Source organism: Lepidochelys kempii, chromosome 16, assembly GCF_965140265.1.
Source record: "Lepidochelys kempii isolate rLepKem1 chromosome 16, rLepKem1.hap2, whole genome shotgun sequence".
In the NCBI taxonomy this organism is placed as follows: domain Eukaryota; kingdom Metazoa; phylum Chordata; order Testudines; family Cheloniidae; genus Lepidochelys; species Lepidochelys kempii.
The window spans coordinates 26,689,897-26,715,700 of NC_133271.1; the positions used below are offsets into that span (position 1 = coordinate 26,689,897).

Here is a 25,804-nt window from a genome sequence, read left to right on the forward strand (position 1 = left end):
GTTTGTTGACTTACTGTCACAGAGTCATAGATATTTAGGTCAGAAGGGACCATTATGATCATCTAGTCTGACCTCCTGCACAATGCAGGCCACAGAATCTCACTCACCCACTCCTGCAATAAACCTCTCACCTATGTCCGAGCTATTGAGGTCCTCAAATCATGGTTTAAAGACTTCAAGGTGCAGAGAATCCTCCAGCAAGTGACCCGTGCCCCACACTGCAGAGGAAGGAGAAAACCCCCCAGGGCCTCTTCCAATCCGCTTTGGAGGAAAATTCCTTCCCGACCCCAAATATGGCGATCAGCTGAACCCTGAGCATGTCATTTTGCTCCTACATATGGAACAGTGAATTACAGTGGCTGTCACCATTTGTTTAATGAATATCAGTTGTTGACATGACATAATATGAAAAAAGCTCTAGGGTTTTCAGTTCTTTAACTAAAGTGTTCTCAGTTAATGAATTTTGATATCTTCAAGGAAACAATGCCCAGCACTCTAGCTGTTGCAACTAGTAAAAACTACACAAAGTCTTAACAAAACCTCATCTGCACCTGCCTTCAGGATAAATTATTCTAATTCCCATAAAATGGGATGTGTGTGACTAAAATACTAAGAAGACTTCAGTTCTTTGCTTCCAGTTAAGGGTCTGTCAGCTTTTCCATTATAAAGCTTCTCTTCTCTTTTTTTAGGGGTTTATAACTTGCATGTAAAATTTTTGCTGCGGGCTGAAACTTGGCTTCTGTATTTGAGCCTGGCAGCAGATATTTACATATTCATTATTTTTCAGATATAAGAAAAATAAAGAAATATTTTTTTCATTTAAATATTTCACCTTGCCATGTACATATGTAACTCTCATTAGAGGTAGTTACCCGTTTAAGTGATACTCCACTTGGAACAGTAAAGACAAAAAAAAAAATCTTGACTAAGATACCTTTCTGCACTTGTATAAATCTAAAGAAAGACTGAATTAAAAAAATTGTAGTGGATTAATTGATAACTTTTGGGATTTAAAAATATGGTCAAGAAATTTTGAAAAGAAACTCTTGCTTTCAGTCAGAAACTGTTTCATAAGACATTTTACTACCAAACAACTACATTTTTTAAAGACTGAATGAATGCCTTGTTACTCTGGAGCAATGGTTCTCAACCAGGGGTCTGGGGCCCCCTGCGGGGCTGCGAGCAGGTTTCACCAAGGGGGGTTCACCAAGCAGGGCCAGCACTGGACTTGGCTGGGGCTCAGGGCAGAAAGCTGAAGCCCCACCGCATGAGGCTGACTCCCTGAGCCCCAAGCCCTGCCACCTGGAGCGGGAGCCCAAGGAACTTAACTTCCTGTGCCCCTTTGTGGCATGGAGCCCCAGGCAGTTGCCCTGCTTTCTACCCCCTAACGCTGGTCTTGGCTTTTATATGCAGAAAAACAGTTGTTGAGGCACCAGGGTGTGTGTGGAGTTTTTATAGGATGTTGTGGGAATGGGAAGGTGGGGGGCTCAGAAAGGAAAAAGTTGAGAAACCCCTGAACTGGAACCATTGTGGTCTATTGGGTGAGTTCATCTGCTTTTCAGCCTTGTCACCGTATGTATTTGCATAGACTGTAATGATTGATGCCTTTTTTTGTTATATTGGCTCCACAATGCACACTTTAAAAACTTCTTAAACTTGAGAGATTGAGACAGTTGAATTTTGCTATTCTAGCTCTTTAGAGCTTGTGCCTTTGGGGAACAATAAAACTGAATTAGACAATATATTAGCTGTAAGTTTTAGGAACTGTATCCATGAACTAACATCACCATGACACGAGATCAACAGGTGTATTGTAGGGAGACCTCAATAGCCTTTACACAGTCTTCATGCTGATTAATAGTGTATCTCCTTGGGTTTTGCAGGTGTACATTATTCAAGTTGAGTTATATTTTGGAGAATACTGTACAACTTCCTCTGACATTGTTTTAGGTTGGGTTATTGCTATGCCAGGAAAGCCCCATAGTATAGATGCAGCCTACACCAATAGAAGGGTGTAGGAACACCCTTTTCTGTTGGTGTAGCAACACCACCTGCCTGAACAATGTTAGCTATGTTAATGGAACCACTCTTCCGTTAACATCGTTGGGTCTACACTGGGGGTTATGTTGGCATAGCTGTGTCATGGGTGTAGTTTTTCACAACTCTGGACAACATAACCATGCCAACATAATCTTCAAGTGCAGACCAAGCCCTAGATTTTGAAACTCTCAATTGATATGCGTGAGCTTCATGTCTGACAGTTTTTATCTTGAATTCCTGTCACTTTTTCTAGCTGTTAGTAAGAAAGAATGCATAGTCCCTGCTCTGAAGAGCTTATATTCTTTTTAATAGGTTTCTCTTCACTGTGGTATAAAAGCTACCTTTACGTATGTGGTCTGATCTTAGTCTCTTTAAGCAAAATGTTTGCTAAATTGTATTTTCTTACTCATTTCTTGCAGAATTCTCTCCTATCTAATGCATTTCAATGGCATGTCTCAAGTTTTCTCCTTTAACGTCCCTATTAATAGTTCTTTAGTTTTGGCAGGTGTGTATTAAATGTTAACACTCTTTTTTTGGATGTTAAACTGCTATTTACTTATGGTAATTTCTAGTCATTTTAAGGTGACTGTCGAGACAGAGAGAGACGAACTGAGGAGGAAAAATTTGTCAAGGATTTACAGTAAATATTCTCTGCTTTTGGAAATGCTGTCAGAAGTTTGTTTAGGTTCAACTGAATTTTTGTCATGTGCCAGACGGAATCAGTCTGTTATAATGAACTGGTCTTGTACTTCCACCAACAAAAAGGGAGGGTGAGAAACCAAAGCCTGCTCAGGATTTCTTATCTCCTTGTAATACAGGAGGGGGGGAATATGCTGTTTAACCTAGCCTGTAATTAGGTTCTACATGGAAGCATATATTACTGTACTTGTGTTGCCAAAGCACTTCAGTATGATAGATGGGATTTAAAGGTTGATCTGACTAAATTGCAATGAGAATACTAACGACAAAGATATTTCTATTGTGAAATATTCCTACCAGACATCATGGCTGTGGCATAAATGCTGTAAGATAATGGACAATAAAAGTCACTCGAAAATAATACTCTCCTAGGATTGGACTGCCTTTTCCATCGCACGTACACTGAACCAGGGAGATAATGTAATCATAAGCCTAGATCATCATTTAAAAATATAGGTAATCTCATATAGCATCTTGACAGATTTATTTTATGAGTAAGCCGGAGAGAGAACATTATTGGGCAGCAGAGAGGAAGGAAAGTATTATCATTGTGGTAGTGGTTACTTTGTAAAATAGTTTGCATCACTTCACTCTTTCAGGGAGCCTACTATAAATGACACAGCACTCACTAGAGTTTGGGGAACCCTGGCTCCCGTGTGTAAAATGTTTATTTGTACATCAGTCATTGACCGAAGAGCCTGCTCATCCGATACATAATATTAGAGCTTTTATTCACAATCACAATTAAGTGTTGGATCCCTCTGTGTATGCCACAGGGTGACTGGGCAGGGGCTTGATAGGGCACCCACTTGAATGCGGACAAATCATGCACAGGTATTTGGAAGGGTGTGTGTGACGGGATGCTCCCCCACTCTGGGGTGCCACCTGTTGTACTGGAATCCCACTGAGCCTGCCTGTTCCACCAGCCTGGGCTCCCTCACACTGTCCTGCTATGCCAGGCCCTCAAGCCTCCTCTAGCACACACACAGGTAGGGACACACCCAGCTGCAGAAAGACACAGACACTGAAATCAGCTTTGCTTGGGAAGAATAGCTAGGGGATTGTCCAGTACTCAAATGCACACCTCCTCTGGGGTGCAAACCCAAAATTGCATTGTCTTGCTCTGCACAGAAATCTGTACAGCGTAAGCTCATGAAAATCGCTCCCTCCCTCAATGTGGAGGAAGATATGCACAGCTTCTTGTCACCCAGTTATGAATTGCACAAACTGGTTTAAAGAAAACAAAACAAGTTTGTTAACTAGAAAGTATAGATTGTAAGTGATTATAAAGGAAAGCAAACAGATCAAAGCAGATTATTGAGCACATAAAGCAAACATGCAAACTAAACTTAATACACTAAAGAAACTGGCTACAAGTAATTTCTCACCCTAAGTGTTGTTTTAAGCAGGTTACAGAGATTCTTGAAGACAAAACTCTTGCTTGCAGCTGAGAACTCCAGATATTCCTTTCACAGACCAGACACCTTCTAGCCTGAGTCCAGTCCTTTCTTCCCCAGATCAGTCTTAGGTGTTTTTGGCAGTCATCTTGGGCAGGGATTCAGCGAAGAACTGACCAAGATTAACTCACGTCCCTGCCTTAAAGAGGATTTACATATGGCTGGAATCCTTTGTTTTCCAGTTTGGTCCCCAGCCCTATTAGTGGAAAAATACTAGTAGGTCAAGATGGGGTCCAGTACCAGGTGATATGATCACATGACCCTGCAGTGTCAAAGTAGCATCCTAGGAAGCTTCTCAGGAAGATGGGAGATTGGCAACTTCAAAGTTCTATTGTTCTCCGTAATGGCCCATTGACTAACCAGCCAGACTGACTACATTCTGCCTGGTGGGCGTTTCCCAGGTGCAAACACTTTTGTAATTGATACATAGTCCATATTCCTAACTTCAGATACAGAAATGATACGTGCATACAAATAGGATAATCAGATTCAGTAAATCATAACCTTTCCAGTGATACCGCACATGGCCCATCTTGCATAGAACACATCTTAGTTATGCTGTATTCATATCATAACAATATCTTGATTGCTTATTTTGTTACACTAGCTATTTTCATCCAAATATAGTTCTTTTTCCCATTTGGCCCCCCAGGAAATGAGGGTGGGGAAGAAACGTAGAGGAATATAGTAAACTGGAGAAAAAGTACATATGTGGGCGTATAGTCTATACACACTATTCATTAATATATTTTGCATTGCTATACTACCTTCTATTTGTTGATCTCAAACCATATGGCAGATGCAAAAGGCCACTTGGCATGTCTGTAAGGCAGGACACTACTACCCTCATTTTACAGATGGGAATACTGAGCCTCATAATGGCCTTATGGAAGTCACTTAGCTTCTGGGCTTCATTTTTCCCATCACCTCCAGTATAAGATGTAACAGTGCAAAGCCCTGCTATTTGTTTGTAGCAATGCAAAGAAAAGCAGTAATCTGTTTGGCTCATTTCGTCCTTATAGGAGTATCCACCTCAATGGCCCTGATGGATTAACAAAAGGCTTGTTACTGCAGAGCCAGATGAGGACAATTTCTTTCTGTGGGACAGGGGGGCACTACTACTCTGTGTAGTGTAATCCTTTCTTTTGTCTCCTACCTATTAGATCAGCTAACAATAGTTCATCTGTGGACATTTGGGTTTGCTGACACTCAGTACCATTGCGGGCAGCAAAAAGGACTGAGTGCCAGTCATATGGAAAGCAGCTGGCTATGCCTGGTAATAAGATGGAGGTGTGCTGGCTCAGGAAACAGGCACATGCTAGGCACAACTACTGCTGCTTCACTATCTCCTTGGGAGGTTTTTGGCACTAGTCATACTGCGTATTCATCTGGGAGAGGATAATTTGCTCTCTAGTTGAGTTTTAGGCATCCAAAGGCACATGCTAATACCTGATTAAGCTGGCTGCAGCTGTTGCCAAGGCTGGTTTGGAGAGGAGCTGCACCTTGGGGATTTGGTGCGTAAGAATCTGAACGCTGACGAGGTTCTGTTCCTTAAAGTACATCTTGTAACTAGTGATCTTGGTCTCCAGTACCAAGAACCCTGGGCTCTTCTGCCCTATGAAAGGCACCTGTCAGATACCTGCAGGGGATCGTGGAAGCTTGGTGTTGGCTGAGTAGAATATTTGAGTCAAAGGAGAAGAGCAAGAGGCAGGTCTGTTTGGGAGATATAGTCCTGTGGAGGAGTTCCCATGAGAATGTGAGCTTGTTGCACTTGTGGGCCCCTTCAGGTTAGGGGGTTCATTTAACTTTATATGAGGAGAGGTGGTGAATTGGGATCTTGATTGACAGGTTGCTTTGGCTTGGGCAGATGGTACTGGAGCTGACTGAAGGCAGAGTTTCAGGAATAGTGTGACTGCACAAGATATAAGTCAGGGCAGAATTTGGTTCTAGATCTGTGCTCTTCTAGCTATAAAAACTTTGGGTTTGTGTGGTTACAGTTCTTTATGATCTTATGCTGATGATTTTTAATTACGTTATTGATTTTACTTTGTTCGTTTCACAGATGTTAGTAAAGATGCAGCTGAGGTAGCAGATAAATTCATTTATTTCCAATCTAAGTCAAAACCTGTTTTACTTGTTTGTGCTTGTGTACCTTGTTTCTGGCTTTGTAAAAATTGCATTTTGCATGTGAATAGTGCTACAATATATAAATGAATAGATTGTAGTAGTAATAACTGTTCTTCAGAATGATGACAGTGGGTGCTAGGATGTTTAGAGACTAGCTCAGCAGTTTTCATAATTGCTTGATAGGGGAATTTCCTTTGTGGGTGAGTGTTTGGAGTGTGCTTTCCTTTCATGTCATGCCACTCCTTCAAATACAGGGACAAATATTAGACAAACCTATTCTAGTATGTGGGCTGAGAGAGGACCAGATTCCACATCATTTGCGGTTTGGGTGGATCGCTGTATTTGGGATGTATTCCTAAAGTGGTGTTGACATATATGTGCGTGCACACATCAAAAGACGGCGAGTTGGAAGTTTGGTATCCTATACGTTTTCAGAGTGCTGTCTTCCTAGCCTTTGAGTTTATAACTTCAGATCTGTTGGTGGAAGGAAGGCAGCATTCTGCTGTGTTAATTGTTCTTTTCTGAAAATGTTTTGTTTTTAAGTTGGGTTCAGCTCTAATTAACCATGTTTTATTTCCTTCCTTTATTTCCAGTAAACTGTTTTCCCTACTGGTTTGGGTACAGGCAAACAATCCTGCGCCAGTAACTCCACTGCGGATATTTAGGTAAGCAGCATATTCAGTCATACAAGACCTGCCAGTTTTTGTGTGGTTGTATGATGTCCTGATGACTGTCTTCTTTACAAAAAGAAAAGGAATACTTGTGGCACCTTAGAGACTAACCAATTTATTTGAGCATGAGCTTTTGTGAGCTACAGCTCACTTCATCGGATGCATACCGTGGAAACTGCAGAAGACATTAATGTAAGACATTAAGGTAATGTCTTCTGCAGTTTCCACGGTATGCATCCGATGAAGTGAGCTGTAGCTCACGAAAGCTCATGCTCAAATAAATTGGTTAGTCTCTAAGGTGCCACAAGTACTCCTTTTCGTTTTGCAAAGACAGACTAACACGGCTGTTACTCTGAAACCTGTCTTCTTTACGAAACTAAGTGCTTAACTGAGACAATGTTGCTTCATTTATTTATAATGTGCAGCTAAGTGCCAGCATTTTAATAACTGAAGCATATCACTGGCTTCTTTGTTCATATGAGTTCTCTTTATTTTCAGTAAAAGAAGTTTGTTCCTTGATTTTCTAGATTTGGTGGGGATGCAGAGAGAGTGTCCCACTTACCAGCCTGTGTCCATTCTTGTGACATACTGAAGATTGCATATAAACAGCACAGCCAGTTTTGCTAATGTTGCTTAATCGTAATTTGCAAGTTTTCTTTTGTACTGGTGACCCCTTTCACATAGCAAGCCTGTGAGTGTGACCCCACCCTTATAAATTAAAAACACTTTTTAATATATTTAACACCATTATAAATGCTGGAGGCAAAGCAGGGTTTAGGGTGGAGGCTGATAGCTCGTGACCCCCCATGTAATAACCTCACGACCCCCCCTGAGGGGTCCTGACCCCCCAGTTTGAGAACCCCTGGGCTAGGTTATACTGCTTTCATAAAATCTTACATGCCATAAACCTGTGGAACTTGCTGCTACAAGATATTGCTAAGACAAATGATTGTGAATTTCAAAACTGATTAGAGATTTATGCAAATTGGACAAGCACCTGCGATTACTCTAGTCTCGGACAAAATTGTAAACGCCAGTTGTGTTTCAGGCCATATGGGACCACTGGTTTAGGTAAAGAAGAAGCTTCTCTTTGTGGCATAGTATTATACAATTCGTTTAGCACAGGGTTACTTTTTTTCCTCTGACACTTCTTGCATTGGCCACTGACTGAGGCACTGGCATGGATGGGTCATTTGGTCTATTCTGGCATGGCAGGAGGAGGAATACCTGACTGAACTGGCCACTTATTCTTTTCCTATATGATCATTCTTGTGTTTCTGAACCCTTCAAAAGAGCATCCCTATCATTTTTCACTTATAGGTAAAGTGCCAGCACTAACTAAAGACATTTTATGCTTTAATGTTGTGTGAAACTGACCACAATTGGTATGCGGTATTGCTGGGTTCATTAGATTGGTTGGTCGGTCGGTCATCAGCATCATTCAGAACTTGCGTGGTCACTTAGAATTTACCCCAAATACTGCAAGACTCATAGCATGCCGTTAATAATTTTTACCCAGAATTCTCCAAGTGCCATGCTTGAAAAAGCAGTGATGAAAGCTTTCCTCCCTACATTTCCCTTTCTAGAAGCTGAGAAGATTAATATTCACTCACAGTTACTCCGTGCTGCTTATAGGGAATGGAACCCCAACAATGACCATTCATACCTCACAGTAAAAAGGAACCATATGTCCAAACAGGAATTCTCAGAATAAATAATTGTCCAGAAGCAAAAATATTAATTTAAAATTTGATTAAAAAAAAATAAAGATTGAGAGCCTGATTTCAACAAGTGGCTAACACTGACTACAAAGGATCCCATGAATGACATGCATAATTTTGGAGAATGACTTAGCCTCTACATATATTGATTTTTGTGGCATATGACCTACTTGGATCTTGTGCATTTGAAATATTTAATGTGAGCATTTGTAATAGCCTCAAACAGAAATTCAGCATTGGTTACTTTTTGTAACTTACTCTTCTCAGAGGTGATTGTGATAACTTCCCTTTTTCATCCAATATGGGGAATGTGTGGCACACCTCTGTGCTATTTTAAAAATATATCTGTTTACACTTCCCCAGCTGCAAGGCCCAAACAAGAACAGTCTGAGCTTCCTAAGTACCTTGGAAGTAACAATGAGAGAGAGCCCATCTCTTGAGTAATGAAAGTGCAGGGCTAGGACAAAGTAGAGTCGGACACTGCCAGTGGGTAGGGAGAGCTCGTTCCAGGGCCTCTTGACTTGTTTCCAACTGTTGTCTTTGGTGGTTAAACAGATGATGAATTCTTCAAATATTCTTCTGGAATTATGTTTTTATTACCAAATGGGAAAAGGAAGTGAGAAGGAGTCTGATTAAATGTTTTTCAGTTCTGGTCTTTTATTAACGTTCTCTACTGTTGATTTTGTGTACCTTTCGTATTTTGCTTAACCAGGACTTGACTAGATTTTTTCTGTCTGATTTCTTTGATGCTGTATTGTGCCAGTGATAATGTATTGAAAGTTGACTGGAAAGCATTAGGTAAAATGAGTTTGTTGATCTCTGTCTAGTTGTCAGGGGAATCACATCTTCAAACTCACCATCACAGTGCACTAATTTTTGTAGTCTTGTTGTGTGTCTCAAGAGAGGACAAGGTCTGAATAGGCCATGGAGATGAAATGTTCCTCTTACCCCTGGATATAGTTCCTGCAAGTTAGAATTGTGGCACACTCTTGGAATTTACAAATCTTGAGGAAGCTTGAATTGCTGTTGCAAAGCTATGGATAGATAAACAGAAAATTTTTAGTTTTCAGGTCTGTTAATCTAGTGTACATTTCTTTTGTGGTTCAGTTAGAAACTGCTGTACAGCTATGAATACAGGAGCTAGAGCTGGAACCGTTTTCTGGGTTATTTATCTTTGCAGGGATTAATTTAAAAAACACTCATTTTGGCAGGAGCACATTTGCTATGGAAATGTAAAATATACCTTTAAGTTTTCACATTTTGGATGTCAGTGACTTAAGTATCCCTTTTAAGAAAGCTACATAAAATACATGATTGAAGATGGAGTGCATGCACCATAAAATCAACATAATTATTCCTTCAGATTGAGTTTAGCCATATTTCAGAATGCGCTGCATCTACTGAGTGGGAATGGTGTCTATATTTTTTATGTATTGTGGAAAAAGCATACACTGCAGTTGAAGGTGTGATTTGCAGCTCCGGTAGGCCCACTTGTACTCGCTTTAATCTGGCTAGCATGCTAAAAATAGCAATGAAGACGAGGCAGCATGAGCTTCAGCATGGGCTAGCAACATGACTAAGTACCCAGAGAATCAGGTAGGCATGTATGTCTGGCACTGAAACCCATGCCACTGTGTTTTTACTGTGATTTTTAGTGTGCAAGCTAAATTAAAGCTAGTGAGAGTATGCCTATCTGAGCTGAGATCATTCGACTGCAGTGTAGATTTACCTTCCATCCGACAAGTGTTTCCTTATTGTTAACAAACTGGGTAGCAATATTGGATCCAAGATCTAGCAGAATTCTGTTACCCAGTGAAGGTCTTGGATTTCTTGTAACTTAATTACCTTTCTTTGACCAATTTCTTTGGGTACAGATGGTGCCAAAATCCTCTCGATCGTTTACTTCCAACCTCAGTGGAACTTTACCTTTTAAAATTCAACATCTTAAAAAGAGAAGAGTCATTAAAGTATTACACTGTGTTGATTAGCAGTGATGTACTGACACCTTTGTGACTCTGGCGGCATAAGATGGATAAAATCAGCTGAAGATTCTTACAGTGCAGCCTGCATTTATTTCCTGTTTAATATAGGAAGAGTGCTGCTTGCAGACAACAACATGTACCTGCATGCAGCATCCCATCCTGATTTGTACAGCCAAAATATAAGGTGCAAGACTGTAATAGCCCATGGACTTGAGCAATTCTGAAAAGAACAGTTAAGACCGAGAGACACAATTTTGAAGTGCTCCCTTACATTCAGTCCTGGAAAATCATTGTCCTAGTGATGTTTAAGGTTTTGTGGTAGTTACCTCTTAGGAGTTGGTGGGATAGTCTTCCCCATATTGTGAATGTAACATAGCCCGAATAGTTCCTGGTTTAAATAACAAAGGTTTACAAATATATTAATTATGTAAACAAAGAAGTTAGAATGACTGAGGTATCAATTGGTAATTCAGTCTTCAATATACTCTTTAGTTACAAATTAGCCTTTACACATGTAGCTTTCTTTAATCCATAAATTTCACCTTACAGAGATCAAGCAGGGAAACTTTAGCCCAGAATGTGAGTGTTTCAAACAATCTTGTCTACTTGTTTGTTAGAAAAGTATAAGCATCTGAAAATAGGGTTGGGAAGATGGGAGATTGTAAACAGTTTTGCAGCTTTTAGCTATAGTAGGCATTCCCAGTGTCCTCTACTGCATTGTATTCATGTTTAAAAGTGCAACTGGAATACTGGCTTTAGTTACCTTTTTGCCTATTTTTATTTAAAGTGTCATAAAACTTAAAAAAATATGCAACAGTTTATTGTAGGTTTCAGAGTAACAGCCGTGTTAGTCTGTATTTTGATTATCATGCACATTGTGTAAAGAGTTGTCACTTTGGATGGGCTATCACCAGCAGGAGAGTGAATTTGTGTGGGGGGGTGGAGGGTGAGAAAACCTGGATTTGTGCTGGAAATGGCCCACCTGATGATCACTTTAGATAAGCTATTACCAGCAGGACAGTGGGGTGGGAGGAGGTATTGTTTCATATTCTCTGTGTATATATAAAGTCTGCTGCAGTTTCCACGGTATGCATCCGATGAAGTGAGCTGTAGCTCACGAAAGCTCATGCTCAAATAAATTGGTTAGTCTCTAAGGTGCCACAAGTACTCCTTTTAGTTTATTGTAGAGTTACAATTCAGGAGCCTTTGCTGACATTAAAAAGTGCTTCTCCATTGTTATCAGCAATCTGAAGGCCCTCTATCGGTCCTCTTACTGAGGATAAATTTACCAGTCTACCTATAGTGTGAGTGTGTGCCAATAAGAGCCTGGAATAGCAGAACTGCCAGTTTCAAGCAGGACACTCTGTCCCTTAGGTGTCAGCGGGGATCAGAGCTGGTGTCATGTGAGCTCAGCCATATCTCTTTTCAAAACTGATTTTATTCTTACTCCTTTATTTGCTTGCAGCTACAGTACTTTAAGCAAACACTGGCCAAACCCTAATACTCTTCCTAATAAACTCTTCTGCATGCTTGCGGTAGCTATGTTATTCTGAGCTGTTAATTACTTTCCCATTGTCTAATCTCTCCTTGTAAGTGAACATACCTTGTGTTTCCTACAGAGTTATGGTTCTCTTAGAAGTGCCTGAGTTTCATGTGATCTGCTGACTGGCTTGGCTTCTCAGTTTTACAAATAACTGGATATCTTTTTGGACTTCATTCTGTCCCTAAGGCAGGCTATGGTAGATGTGATATAAGATCAGTGTTAGACTATAGATATGAATCAGTGTTCGAGTATGGCAGCTGGGACCTGATATCTTAATGCATTCCAGTATCTTCAATTTTTAAGTGTGCAACTTAATTGTCTTGGGTGGTAAGAAGCAAAAAGGGAATCTGTCAGTAAGCCCGTATCAGTATGTTCTCTGTGCATGTAGGATTTTTTATTATGCTTTCTTTTTAAATAAGAAACCTTTATAAATCCTAGTTATTTTAGGTCCCATGTTTTTAGAGAATTATAAATTTGATGGCTCCGACAGCAACACATAATGCACAAACTACTTGCGGGTGTGTCTAAGAGAGATTCCATATGTCTAGTGGATAAAGCACTGGACCAGGATTCAGGAGATCTGGGTTCCCAGTTTGACCAGTGGCCCATTGGGTGTCCTTGGGCAAGTCACCTTTCCCTCTCTGTCCTTGATTTCCCCATCTGTAAATGGGAATAATGACACCTTTTATAAAGGGCTTTGAGATCTACTGATGAAAAGTACTATATAAGAGATGGGTATTATTATTAAAGGGGCTTTTTTTTTTTTAACAAACAAACAAACCCATCATGATCTTCCTTATCTGTGTTACTAATAAACTTACAGATTATTAAAAGTGAAAGAATGTTAACATCTAATGTTACTTTTTCTTACTTATGCTGATTCTTTGTACTCCTCTCCCCATGGACAATGAAAACAAACTGAAGTTCATATTATGGGTTTTTAAATACTTTTATATTTAGACCAACCCAGGAGTGTTCAGCACTTTGTTTTTGGTGGGTACTGTACTATAGGGCTCTTGCAATTCTTTGGTATTGGGAATGTTGTTGATGAATGTTTGTTGCTTTTATAGCTTTCCTGGTTGGTAGATCAATATAACAGAATCCTTGATGTTTTCCTCATAGAAGCCCCAACCTCTTTTCATAATCAAATGGCCAGCACTGGAAAAACAGAAAGAATGGCATCAGGCCTCAGAATGAATCTGTAGCTTGTTCTGCTGCAACATGGAAAACTCAAAATTTGTTCCTGTGATTTATATGGCTACTGAGGGGAAGTAGCATGATGTAGTCTCTGAGGGATGGGGGAATAACCTAAAACTTTGCGGTTCACATGATGTGTGCTGGTTCTGAGCATTGGCACTGGAAGCTTTTTAAAGCATTTGTTTAATTCTCAATTTCATATTTCTAAAAAGATAGTGGATGTTTTTAAAATGTCACCATACATCCATGCGTTATGGTAGGTTGTGTTATACCCAGCCAGCAAAATTCTGTCTGCGCTTAAGGCTCTTTAACGAATAGTACTGATAGAACAAAATAAACCTCCAATGCAAAAATTCTTCTGATGACTTGAGCTGTGATGATCCTCCTCTTTTTCCAACTGTTGTAGTTTAAAGTAAAAGGAAGTCAGTGCTCAGATGCCCTTGGTGCATTATTAATACATAGCAAAGTTCCCTGTCTCGCTCACTGCTTGCCAAGACTGCTGGAACAAAGATTTCTGACAAAAATTAATTTTGGACACTAAATCTTATCTTGTCACAGTTGTTATACTCTTGGAACAGTATCAGACCAGCCACAAAGAGGTGACCCAATACTGGCACAGTACCTGAAACACAGATGGATGAATAACTAGGCATGTTATTTTACTAGCCAAAAGCACTCTGTTCAAAGTCATCTTGCATTTCCTGGGTCTTTTAGTATTTAATGTGTAAATTCTGAATAAATAGTTTGAAGAGAAGCCTTGCTTTCCGGGCCAGAATCTGATACATCTACTCATATCGAGTAGTACTTTAATCCACACGTACTTCTATTAACTATTCATGGGATTTTTTCATTTTGAATAAAGGTATCGGGATCTGGTTCACAGTCATTCTCTGCCTCTAGTCATTCTGATTATCTTGAATCTGTAAATATGATTCATTGTGACAAGATACATTTCACTGCTCCTCCTAGAAATGCTATGTTGTATACTCATTTTTGTGCTTAAACAAAGATAACGTGGATCAGTTATTCCTTTGCTTAAAGATATTTAATTTCCTTCAGCCCTTATGTCATTTACTAAGATGTTATGCAAGCTATTTTCATGCTGCATGTGACATTGTATGGAAATACCATACCACATCAAGAAAAGGAGTACTTGTGGCACCTTAGAGACTAACCAATTTATTTGAGCATGAGCTTTCGTGAGCTACAGCTCACTTCATCGGATGCATGCCGTGGAAACTGCTGGTAATAGCTTATCTAAAGTGATCATCAGGTGGGCCATTTCCAGCACAAATCCAGGTTTTCTCACCCTCCACCCCCCCCCCCCAACAAATTCACTCTCCTGCTGGTGATAGCCCATCCAAAGTGACAACTCTTTACACAATGTGCATGATAATAAAGTTGGGCCATTTCCTGCACAAATCCACCTGATGATCACTTTAGATAAGCTATTACCAGCAGGACAGTGGGGTGGGAGGAGGTATTTTTTCATATTCTCTGTGTATAAAGTCTGCTGCAGTTTCCACGGCATGCATCCGATGAAGTGAGCTGTAGCTCACGAAAGCTCATGCTCAAATAAATTGGTTAGTCTCTAAGGTGCCACAAGTACTCCTTTTCTTTTTGCGAATACAGACTAACACGGCTGTTACTCTGAAACCATACCACATCAGTTACCTTTGATAGGAACTTGTGGCAATAAAGATTAGGAAGTAAAAGAGGAGTTATGCCTGTGGCTCCTGTTTACATTGGATCTAGATGGTGCTTTCATATATACCGGAGATCCATTTGGAAGGAAGGGTAGGAATAAGGATTACTGTACCCAACTAAGGGAGCAAACTGCTTTACACTGTTCAGCCAACAGGGGAATTTCACTTTTCCAGACAGGGTTGCTTTGATCTGACTTTGTGTTCTCAAAAAGTTATTGCACAAAGATTGGATTCCCAGCAGCTTACTTGTAAATTTGGCTGATCTATAACATTCTCAGTGCCCTTTCATTCATGTTTTTTTTTTTTTTAGTCTTTTCCTTCCCAACGCCCACAAACTTTTACTTAGTCTTATTTGAAGTTGTAGAGGTATAAAAGAAATCCAGTCATACTTGAAACCACTTGATAATCCCCCACCCTTCTCTACAGATTTAAGATAAACCCAGATGTGATGCTTGAGGTGCAGGAATCTGAGTTGTGGTGTGGGTACTGGATTTCACTACTCCTTTCAGCAACCACATTACTGGCAACTTAAATGCAAGTTAGATTTCGTTTTGTGTTTTGACTCGGCACTTCACATTTATAACGACAATACATTTTCAGTGCTAAAAAATGGGACACAATTTGTGTGGGATGAAGGGAAATTTTAGATAGAAAATGAGGAATAAGTGACAGTACGAATGAAATAAGAGATTGCAGGTTATTGGCTGCTGATAGAATACGTTATCAGAAACTGGTCTGTTGGCAGTTGTTGTACACTCTTTCCCTCCTCCCCCCCCCCCTTCAGTTCTGTAACTTCTGTAGGAGCCTCTATTGGGATGCTGTCTCTCTAGTAATTGCTGTAAGGGGAAAATGGAACAAATTTATCTGCAGTACTGTTCTTTTTTTTCTCTTTGTTCCTAGGTCAATGTGTTGGTGTCACTGTATTCTAACAGGTCTTCCACCTATTGCTTTCTCCAACACACCAACTTGTATGAAAAGACAATTTTGGGGGGTGGTTGAATCTTAACTTTTCAGTTGACCCTAGGTCACGGTGTAATGTCAGCTTTGGCATTTTGAGCTGCTAACAGAGGATGATCCTGAAGTCCTCCCTCAACCTGTATAATGTTTTAAATGATGCCCACCCTGCAAACGGTATTGTTGGGGATGTAGAGTGCAGAGCTATAAGTCTGCATGCATAACCATCACTGATGTTTTTACTATTTTAAATGGCTTACAAAGTACAGGTTTTGTTTACGGAGTGTGATTATAAGTTAGGCATGGTCTAACTGTTGAGGATTTGGATTTTGTTGTTCCAAAACCTCCTCTAATTATTCCTCAATCTGGGACAGTTCCTCAGATCTGTCACCTAAAAAGAATAGCTCAGGATTGGGAATCTCCCTTACATCCTCAGCCGTGAAGACCGATGCAAAGAAGGTCTTCATTTTTTGGCTCCATCAAATTCTTTTTCCTTCAGATCAAAAAGACAGCCCTTCTCCTTAATGAAGCTACTTGGAGCACACATACCTGTGGATTTTTTTCCCTTTTAAACTTTCCTCCTCTCCATTCAGAAAATCCCTGACCTTGCAGCCTGTCTTCTGTGCTTCTGGTTTGAGATTAACCCAAAGACTTGCACTTGTCATGCTGCCAAAGATATATTAAAATAAATAAAAACAGGTAGTTGGCTTTGGAATGCTTTGGAAGAGGAACTGTCTGGTCAGGAAATGGGAAGTATGGCTCAGAAAAACACATGGGGTCCATTATTGCATCACTCTACATCTGCTAACCCTTGTTAAGTGCATCTGGACGTTTGTACAGGCCATCATCAGGGTCATACGTACCTCCAGAAAGAAATAAAAGCGCTTTAGGTGGGGGATTTCACTTTTTTGTTTTATATAGATTCCACTGAATAGATATGGGTGGGATGGAGGACACCAACAAACCTATGCGGGTTCTGAATGTCGAAAGATGTCAAGGTACAGGCTCATTGGAGAACATTATTGGCTCGCAGTCAGTTTAATTCTGTATTTTTAAATTGGCAAAAGTGCACAATCTGTTTACAATTGATATGCCATCTGATTTAAAGAGTTACTAGGGATGAGACAGACCTTTTGGATCTGTAATTCCTCCCAGTGCAAGATAGTGTGCCAGGCAGAGTAGTTAGATATATGAAGTACTTTCTTGAAGAAACAGTTTTCTTTTACTCTTTCTTATTCATTTCTTTTAGTTCCTTTCTTTTATCAGTGAAGAAAGTGTTGACCTTTCTCACATTATTCTTACCTGTATATAGAATTACATTTAGGTCATGTAGCTTTATTGGGGGCAGTGCCAGGTACTGCTGCTGCAAAATTAATTTATATTTAAACTGGTGAAAGCAAGGTCTTTTATGGGTAACATAAAGAGAGAACATACGGACATTAGCTGTTCTTGATATTCTGCTCAGTTTGAAAGCTTTCATGGAAATCAATGATGCTTATGATGAGAGGCTTCCTCCCTTGCTATTGTCTGTGGAGACTCAGAATTTGCTTGACTCACTGCTTTCTGCATACACAAGCTGGAAGGACTCTGAGTAGTGTATTTGTGACATGCTTAGACTCTGGAGGCTATGGTGGAAGGTGAGGTATTCTGCTTCAAGAGTTCTGTGCACTGGAACCTCCACTGGAGTGAAGGAGAGGAAAAGACTATCCTCTTTCTCTGTTTATGTACAAACACATCCACATACTCAGACAGACGCGTGTTGCAAATTCTTTCCACTTTCAATGTGTTGGATTGGTAACAGTGACATGGCTTTTTTTTGTATTTCAACAGAATTCTAGGGCAAAGATTGGCATGTTACCATGGAAGGACAACATAACCATCCACATCATCTAGGGGACCAGAACAACCCTCTCTGCAAAGTGCCAGGGCAGGAATATCAGCATGATCCTCAAGTAAGCACATTTCTCTCTTTAATCCCCCTTAAAGACCCCATTGAGTCTTTTTTTATAACTTTTTTAAATGTTAAGATTATTATAGTCTTTAAGATATATAAATTTTTGGGCCTAAAGAGCTTGACAGTGTTGTTTCAAACCCATTTTTGATGATCACAGGAGGAATGGGAAACATTTTCAGTGTTGCCTATAGCAAGTGTTTTGAAATTGGCTTATAAAAAGCTTATATTGGTACAATGCTGACTTTCTGTGCTACTGTGATCCTTTAAAGGAAGGCCAAAGAAAAGAAGTTGTTTGAATTTTAATGATAAATATATTATTTATTCATCGACTTGAATATTTTAGTGATAATTACCAAATACAAGAAACAGGTCAGTCCAGATTAAATTGTATGATCTCTTTCTGTCTTCTGAGCCTCTGGGAGCATCGTTCCTTGATATTTTTTCTCAGCACCAACATATTTCCCTGTACGATGATCTCCCTCTTGTAACTGGCAGTCCACAAAAGGGGTAGGGGATAAAGATATCATTAGGTCTTATTTCCAGACTAACTGCAGATTTTCAGTTTAACCAAGAGATTATTTTTGTTGGTATGGCTTGGGGCTATGTCACTCCTTGGAGGGTGTTTCAGGCTGCAGATATTATCAGAACTGTTAGGTTTTACCTGCACAGTGCCTAGTGCAGTTAACAAAAAGCCTTAAAGGTAGAGAAGAATGCTGGAAGTCTTGCTGGGAAGTGAGTGTTAATTTGCCACATTAAGTATTGGATCCAGTGGTGTTTTGAGGTTCTTTGGACAGGAATGATTCATTAGGAAAGCTGTAGCAAAACATAGGTACAAGATTCCAAAAACAGTGGGTTATCTGCTTATACAGTACAACAATGAATCTATTTTGTTTAGTGCTGCTCTGAAAATACATTGTATGGAGCACAGCCTCCTCTCCTAATGCAGCAATTTGTCATATTAAGTCATTTAATAATAATTGAATCCCCTTGATTAATCTCCTAGAATTAGCCAGTTGCATTTTGAGCAATTAGGGTTAATTACTGCCTCATTTGGCAGGGTATAGCCCCTGTAATTATTTCATGAACAAGATTAGGAAGTGTTCTTAAGCAGCAGATACATTCATGGCATTGTGGAACACATGTTAGAATTTGTAATGACACAGTTAAGTGTAATTAGTAGGTAATACTCTATGTTCTGCCTTTACCCTGATGCTGAGCAACCTCATTTTGCTGAATGGTCATTGTTCAGTGAAGATTTTCCCCTCTCCCATTAGTATCTAAATGATATCAGTGGAGATGTCTGAGTATGTCAGCTGTTCTGAGGAAGATCCAGGTTGGAAATTGGGGGTGGAGAAAAGAGCTCTTGCATCTTTGCTCCTTTTTAAAAGCCCTGATGCTGAATAAACCAGAGAAACACAGCGTTACAGAGAAGGTGAAATGTTAGTTTTAAAACTTAGTTTATTGTAAAAAGACACATAATATAGTAACTTCCAAAGCAAAGATTATCACAACTTCCTTGTGTGTCATGATGATGATGGCTTGTTTATTGCAGTATATCTGATTTTTCATTTGGCATAAATGTAATTAGAGAACTTCTTAGTTTTGTGGTACCTCTTATGTGGAAGGATCCCAAACTACATAATTTCTGCACCATGAAATGCAGCGATCCTTGTCTCTGAGGGTGTTTAGTAATGCTAGCATGCTGTGCTGTAGTTTAAGGTGGGAGAGAGGGAAATGTTCATTAAACATCTCGTATGAAAAGTGTCACGCATGGGGCTTCAGTGTTCCTGCGGAGCAGGCAGTGTGTTGGCTTTTAAAGTCTCAGCCCCCAAAAAAAAAAAAAAAAAAGAGGTGGAGAGAGAGAGAATAAACCAAATGGAATGGTTTCTTTTCTTCAGTCAAGGTTGTGCCCTCAGCTGCAGACGGACTAGACCAGGAGTATACTCCTATCCCAAAGGCCTTTCCTAACGGTAGTTTTCACTCTGACTGAAAAATCCTTTTAGCACTTTTCATCGTACAATTTCAAATGCTTCACAAAAGCATTGTTATCTCCATTTTACAGGTGGCAAAGTGGAGGCAATGGCTGACCTAATGTTGTATAACAAGTCAGTGGCAGAGCTGGAAATAGAATTCCAGGACCGCTGACTCCTTCTCCGTCTTCTTCTCCAACTGCTAGACAACACTTCCATAATAAGACTGTGCTTTTATGCAGTGCCCTTCTACATCTAATGCTGCCGCTAAAGTGCTTCTGCACAGGTGGGGAAGGGTATTTGCTTTTCTTAATGCTGCGTGAGCTGCTAGTACCAGCATAGTTTTCCAGTTGTAGTCTGATCTTTGTATAGTTCACATTTTGGAGTATTTTTCCATTAAATAAAAATTTGGGGCTATGGTAGCTGTACTCTGGTGGCTTGATATTTATTTTTTTATAAGTTGCAGATACAATAAAAAGGTATAGAACTCCAACTTTAAGAGAGATAAATTGACTACATGTCACAGTTTGTTTCAGACTTTCCCCCAAAGATTTGCAGTGCTAGTTTACAGCCATCCCTAGCTGCTCATCTGCAGTATTTATATTTAGTGTTTTAGTTAACCTTTTCCTTATGACTCACAGTAGAACTTCATATTTAGAAGTTTTCTAATTAGAGTAAGTGAATATATAGCGATAAAACCGTATAAAATCACAAGCAAGGATATCAGCCCATGTTGTTATGTTCCTATGAAGTTTGTAAAAAGAAACAGTGCTTTCCTGGTAATGTTCCTGACTGCAAGCTGGCAATCCATGTAATACCCAGATTATTTGTTTGCTCTGGGTAGCAGAGGAGTAAAGATTATGCAAGGTATGTAAAATACAGTTCTAAAAATGTAGCTTTTTCATCATTCTTATTAACTGAAAATTGGTTTTATAAAAACAATAATGCAATCGAATGTCTGTTCTCTGACCCTTATTTTTATAGTTCTTAGATACTCGGATTGCTTGTGATAACTAATTTTGGTCACTACTGATTTAGATTGGATTCATTTAGCAGTGCAAGTCTCTGTGCCATTTATAATTCCCTGAGGCATCCAGCTTTTTATTCAGTTTCCCCTGCTGAATATTGGGTTTAGCCTACACATTCAAAGTTAGCATTTCTCTTTTCCTGTCAACTTTTCATTAGCTAGTACTAATTTTTCACTGGTAGAGAAGATAACATTTCAAACTGGAGCCAAGTTGTTCATCAGACTTTGAGTTGTAGCTAACAAATCAGATTCAGGATATCAGAGATTATCATACTGGTTTCTGAAGCTATGAAGTCCAAAAGCTGAGAGCATACAGTCATCAGCTGCAGTCATTACCATAATAGCTGTCTGATATTTGAACAGTAATTCACATTTACAAGCCCCGTATTTTCCTGTTCTAGTTGGTGGAGCTTAGAACCCCTGCATAAATCAATTTATTCTTCTAGTGTATTTTTGTAAATCCACACCAGAAAAATAATTTCAATCTCAAAATGAACAAATTTTTTCAGCAAGATTTTATTTTATGGATATGGATGTACATTTTGACAGATCATAAAGAGATTTGAATGATTGAGGATGCTAGTAAATCAGTCCTTTGAATACATATGCATTATACTGCATATGCTCAGGCTTCCCCATGTACCAACACAGATGTTTTTCAAAGGTGAAATTAGTTTATGGTAAATGTCATTCAGATGAAGCAAGCACTTTAAAAGCATGGAAGCAGTTGCCTTAAAATTAATGATGCATTGCAAATATCAGAAAAAAGCTTACATCCAGCGTAAAGATAATTAAAATTCAGGTCAGAAGTCTATGACTTAGTCAGGCTAAATTTTTTAATGAGATTTCAGAAAATTAATTGGGCGAATGCTTTTTTGTTCTTTTATAAGAAATATTTAATTTCATGCTCCTACAGGGGAAAAATGTTTTTATTGGTAACTAAAGATTTTAATGGCTAACTTTTTAACTATTTGTTAAAAAATTTTTAAGAACCTTTAGGTAGGTCAGAAATATTTTGAGCCTTCTGTGACCTGATTGCCACTAGTTCAGACATATGGCAAGTGCTGACTTCCTTTCATGCCAATCAGGCTGGAATAAAACAACTGAACTTTTATTTATTAACATGAGCTTTTATTTACACACAGGGCAATGATCACAGGATATTTCCGTCCTCTAGCCACACCCAGACTCCAATTTCTCCATGCCTCTGCGAAACAGTCACATAGACACAACTCCATGTCATATTATTATTGTGCTGAGATTTTGCTGTCTAGTCTCGCATCCTCCAGTGACCACATTGTCCCAGTCTCTGCCTGAAACTGCAGGTCAGCAGCAACAATGGCTGCTTCTCAGCCAGCTCTCAAAGCAGTAGTTCTCAAAAGTAAGGTTTTTAATAATAGTATGAATTTAATACTTGTAAAATGCATTGTCAGTCTCTCCAGAGACTGAAAAAGTCTATCCGCAGAACACTTCTCTCTCTCCCATATCCCCAGCACACTCCTTCTTCAAATTCTGAAGTAAAACCTTAGGTGCCCATTTCAAAATTCTCCAAAAATTCTCCCCAAACCTTGTGGCTCTTTACTTCTGCATGGTGATGGCTGCTGTCCTTCAGGAAAGGTTGAACAATTTTAATACTAGATGGAAGACATTTAGTGCTGGATGGAAGCACTGAAAGACATATGCTGCACCTGTGCATTCTAAGATGTGTGTACACATGCATGTGCAGAAAGAAAGTGTTATTTACCACTGGTTTCTTCCACTTCCGTATTTGTTGGTATGACTTCCCCATCTCTGCAGTAATTTGTGGAGAAAGGCACTGATGGCTTGATAAGGAATAAGATCCGTGTGTTGTACCCTGTGGTTGGGAAGTGTGGACCATACAAAAAAAAGAACATATTTGTAAGAGCCCAGAGGCGTCTCTGTTCTATTTTGCACCCTGTCTTGTAGAGTAACTTAGCCTAGCTGCTGAACATGAATGTATTAGAAAGTTGGCTTTTTCTTAGAGGAACTGAGGAGCCTTCTGAGTGTAGTTCCTTGTGTCAGTATAACAGAGCCTCCATCGCTGTATTCCAAGCACTACTACAAAGGGGTAAATATATAAATCTGTAAGTAGGAATCCATCTTCCATCTACCATCACCCTATCTGTCTGAACTGTTTTGCACTCTGACATGTATATAGGCTGAAATTCCTTAATAATTAAGGTTCATATCACTGCAGCTGATATAATTAGTCATCTTATTACGTATGTCTCTGAGGAGTTTCTCTCTTAGGTTGTTTAGAATGTAAAACCTCATTAATTCTCCTATTTGGCAGGAAATCCCATGGACCACCAATGTTTGGTGCTGAAAGATCTGGTTAACTTCTCCTTTACGCATGTGAGGAAGGTTGCTTTTCTCCATACTGTTCTCCCCTGACTTTGAGATTTGTTGTTGTTGCGTCAGCGGTTATAGTTCACAAGGAATGCATGCTGCAGAGACATTGCCCAGTCTGATTCTTGGAATGATCTCTGGCTTTCTCCTTAAAAATGAGTATCTGCTTTATTTGAATGAGGGTTATAGTTAAGCTTAATTTTTGTCTTGTTTTTTTATGGCACAGTAGAAAAAATGCTACTTTATTGTGTATCTTATTTTCCCCCAGTTTAGATCCAGTCCTACAGCTGCTCTGGAATTAAGATTGTTAAGATTATTGAATTTCTCACACACTCTGAACATTCAAAAAATGACTAAATACAAAGCTGCCCCGTCAATGTGTGTCAAGCTCGCTCTGAAGGATCCACTGCTAGGTTCTGTCTCATATTCCTTCAAACATTGGCACCTGCACTCAGACTGAAGCACTCTTGGAAATGTGGAAGGCCCCCTAGGTAGGATACATGTGTCTGATGGTGGTGGAAGGGTCAGCTGAGCTTACTTTTTAGTTTTACAGAATTGTACATTTGCAACTCGATCCGCTTGTAATCCATGACTTTTACTTCTACAGTTCTGTCTGTTCTTTGACAGCTTGTTGAACAGTATTGTTGGGGATTGAACTGAAAAGGACGTAGGAAAACATAGTTCCTCTTAAATAATGAAATTAGTGAAATATATTTGTATAAGCATCAGACTAGGAGAGAAATTTTCCTAGGTAGGTATTTACCAGCCAAGTCAAGTGTGTTCCTTTCCTTTGTATCAATAGTCAGAAGAATTACACACACACAGAGAAGTCACCGTTAGCATTAGATATAAGAACAAATAGGAAGTGGTTAATTTTTAAATAGGAATATGGAAAAATACACTATACTAATCAATGGGGAGTTCCTTGGTATGGTTTGATCTGACCTGAGCATGCTCTTTGGTTCATGCTGTAATCTAACATCCTCTCCTATTTTATATGAAAACTCCATTACTTTAATTAGGTCTGATAGGTTGTGATAGCAAATGCAAATCTAGGTCATTGCATATTGTGACAGGGTTGGGCCAGATGGCTATAGGAGAGTAATAGAAGGCAGATATATTAGCCACAGGCTAAGTAGGTCCCTTTTCCCTGGGTAAGGTAACAGGGAAGGTTCCAGAACAATCAGGAACCTTCTGGAGACAAGTCAGGCTGATTAGAACACCTGCAGCCAATCAAGAAGCTGCTAGAATCAATTAAGGCAGGCTAATCAGGGCACCTGGGTTTTAAAAAGGAGCTCACTTCAGTTTGTGGTGTGTGTGTGAGGAGCTGGGAGCAAGAGGCACTAGGAGCTGAGAGTGAGAACGCGGACTGTTGGAGGACTGAGGTGTACAAGCATTATCAGACACCAGAAGGAAGGTCCTATGGTGAGGATAAGGAAGGTGTTGGGAGGAGGCCATGGGGAAGTAGCCCAGGGAGTTGTCGTTGTCGCACAGCTGTTCCAGGAGGCACTCTAGACAGCTGCATTCCACAGGGCCCTGGGCTGGAACCTGGAGTAGAGGATTCCCCCCAAATCCTCCCAACTCCTGGTCAAACACAGGAGGAGTCGACCTGGACTGTGAATGCAGAAAAATGGCCAAGCTGAGGGCTGCCGTGAAGCTCCAAGGCGACCAAATCTGCCAGTAAGCACAAGACCCACCAAGGTAGAGCAGGAACTTTTGTCACAATATGTAAATGTGCAGCTATAGTCTTGGAGAATGCCAGAACATATCAGCTGAGGTGTCCAGTCATCACCCAGTGTTAACTCCAGAATGGCAAGCAGACTTTTTCTGCTGGCCATATTAAAAGTGTTGGGGTGGGGTGGGGCGGAAGGAAAGGTAGAGGGAAGAGAGAGCAAGAAAACACCACCCCACCCCCGTCACTCTATTAGCATTATTTATTTTTCAAGTTAAGAAGTTGCTAGATATATTTTTTGGCACACAGTTAAACCAAGAGTGTTTTTATATATAAATTAACATTTTAAATGCATATTTAGGGCATGACAGTTTATTAAAAGCAAATGGCTACTATTCATGTTAAACATGGGTCTCTTTCTTGCATTCAGGTGTCCATCACGTACTCCTGGTCATGTCCCCCGCAGATTACTTAGCTTCCTTGCAGAAAAATGACTTTCTGACAGGGAAGCAAAGGGAAGCTGCAAGAGCAATCATGCACCACTCCTTAGCTGCGCAGGTACATTGTTTCAGGCACCCAGAGCAGCTGGCAGAGAGGTAAATCACAGCAGGGCTGGGGACACCCCATCCACTGGCTCCTACCCTGAGCCAGGATCAGCTGCTAGTCCCAGCCGGGCTGGAGGGAGGAGAGGACGGGACTTCCTCTTCCCCTACA

General features: G+C 39.9%; 1 protein-coding gene across 7 annotated transcripts in view; it reads left to right on the top strand.

Moving 5' to 3' along the window:
- The window catches only part of NEK6 (NIMA related kinase 6), a 107,287-nt gene that overhangs the window by 25,340 nt on the left and 56,143 nt on the right, over positions 1–25,804 (top strand). For 5 of the 7 annotated variants that reach the window (XM_073314021.1, XM_073314020.1, XM_073314014.1 and 2 more), the window contains exons 2-3: positions 6,917–6,988; positions 17,928–18,049. In XM_073314021.1, the coding sequence (XP_073170122.1) occupies positions 17,957–18,049 (93 nt within the window). In that variant the 5' untranslated portion in view covers positions 6,917–6,988; positions 17,928–17,956. Of the gene's footprint in view, positions 1–6,916; positions 6,989–15,569; positions 15,678–17,927; positions 18,050–25,804 lie in introns of all 7 variants that reach the window. The other 2 variants (XM_073314017.1, XM_073314018.1) reach the window with 2 other exon arrangements.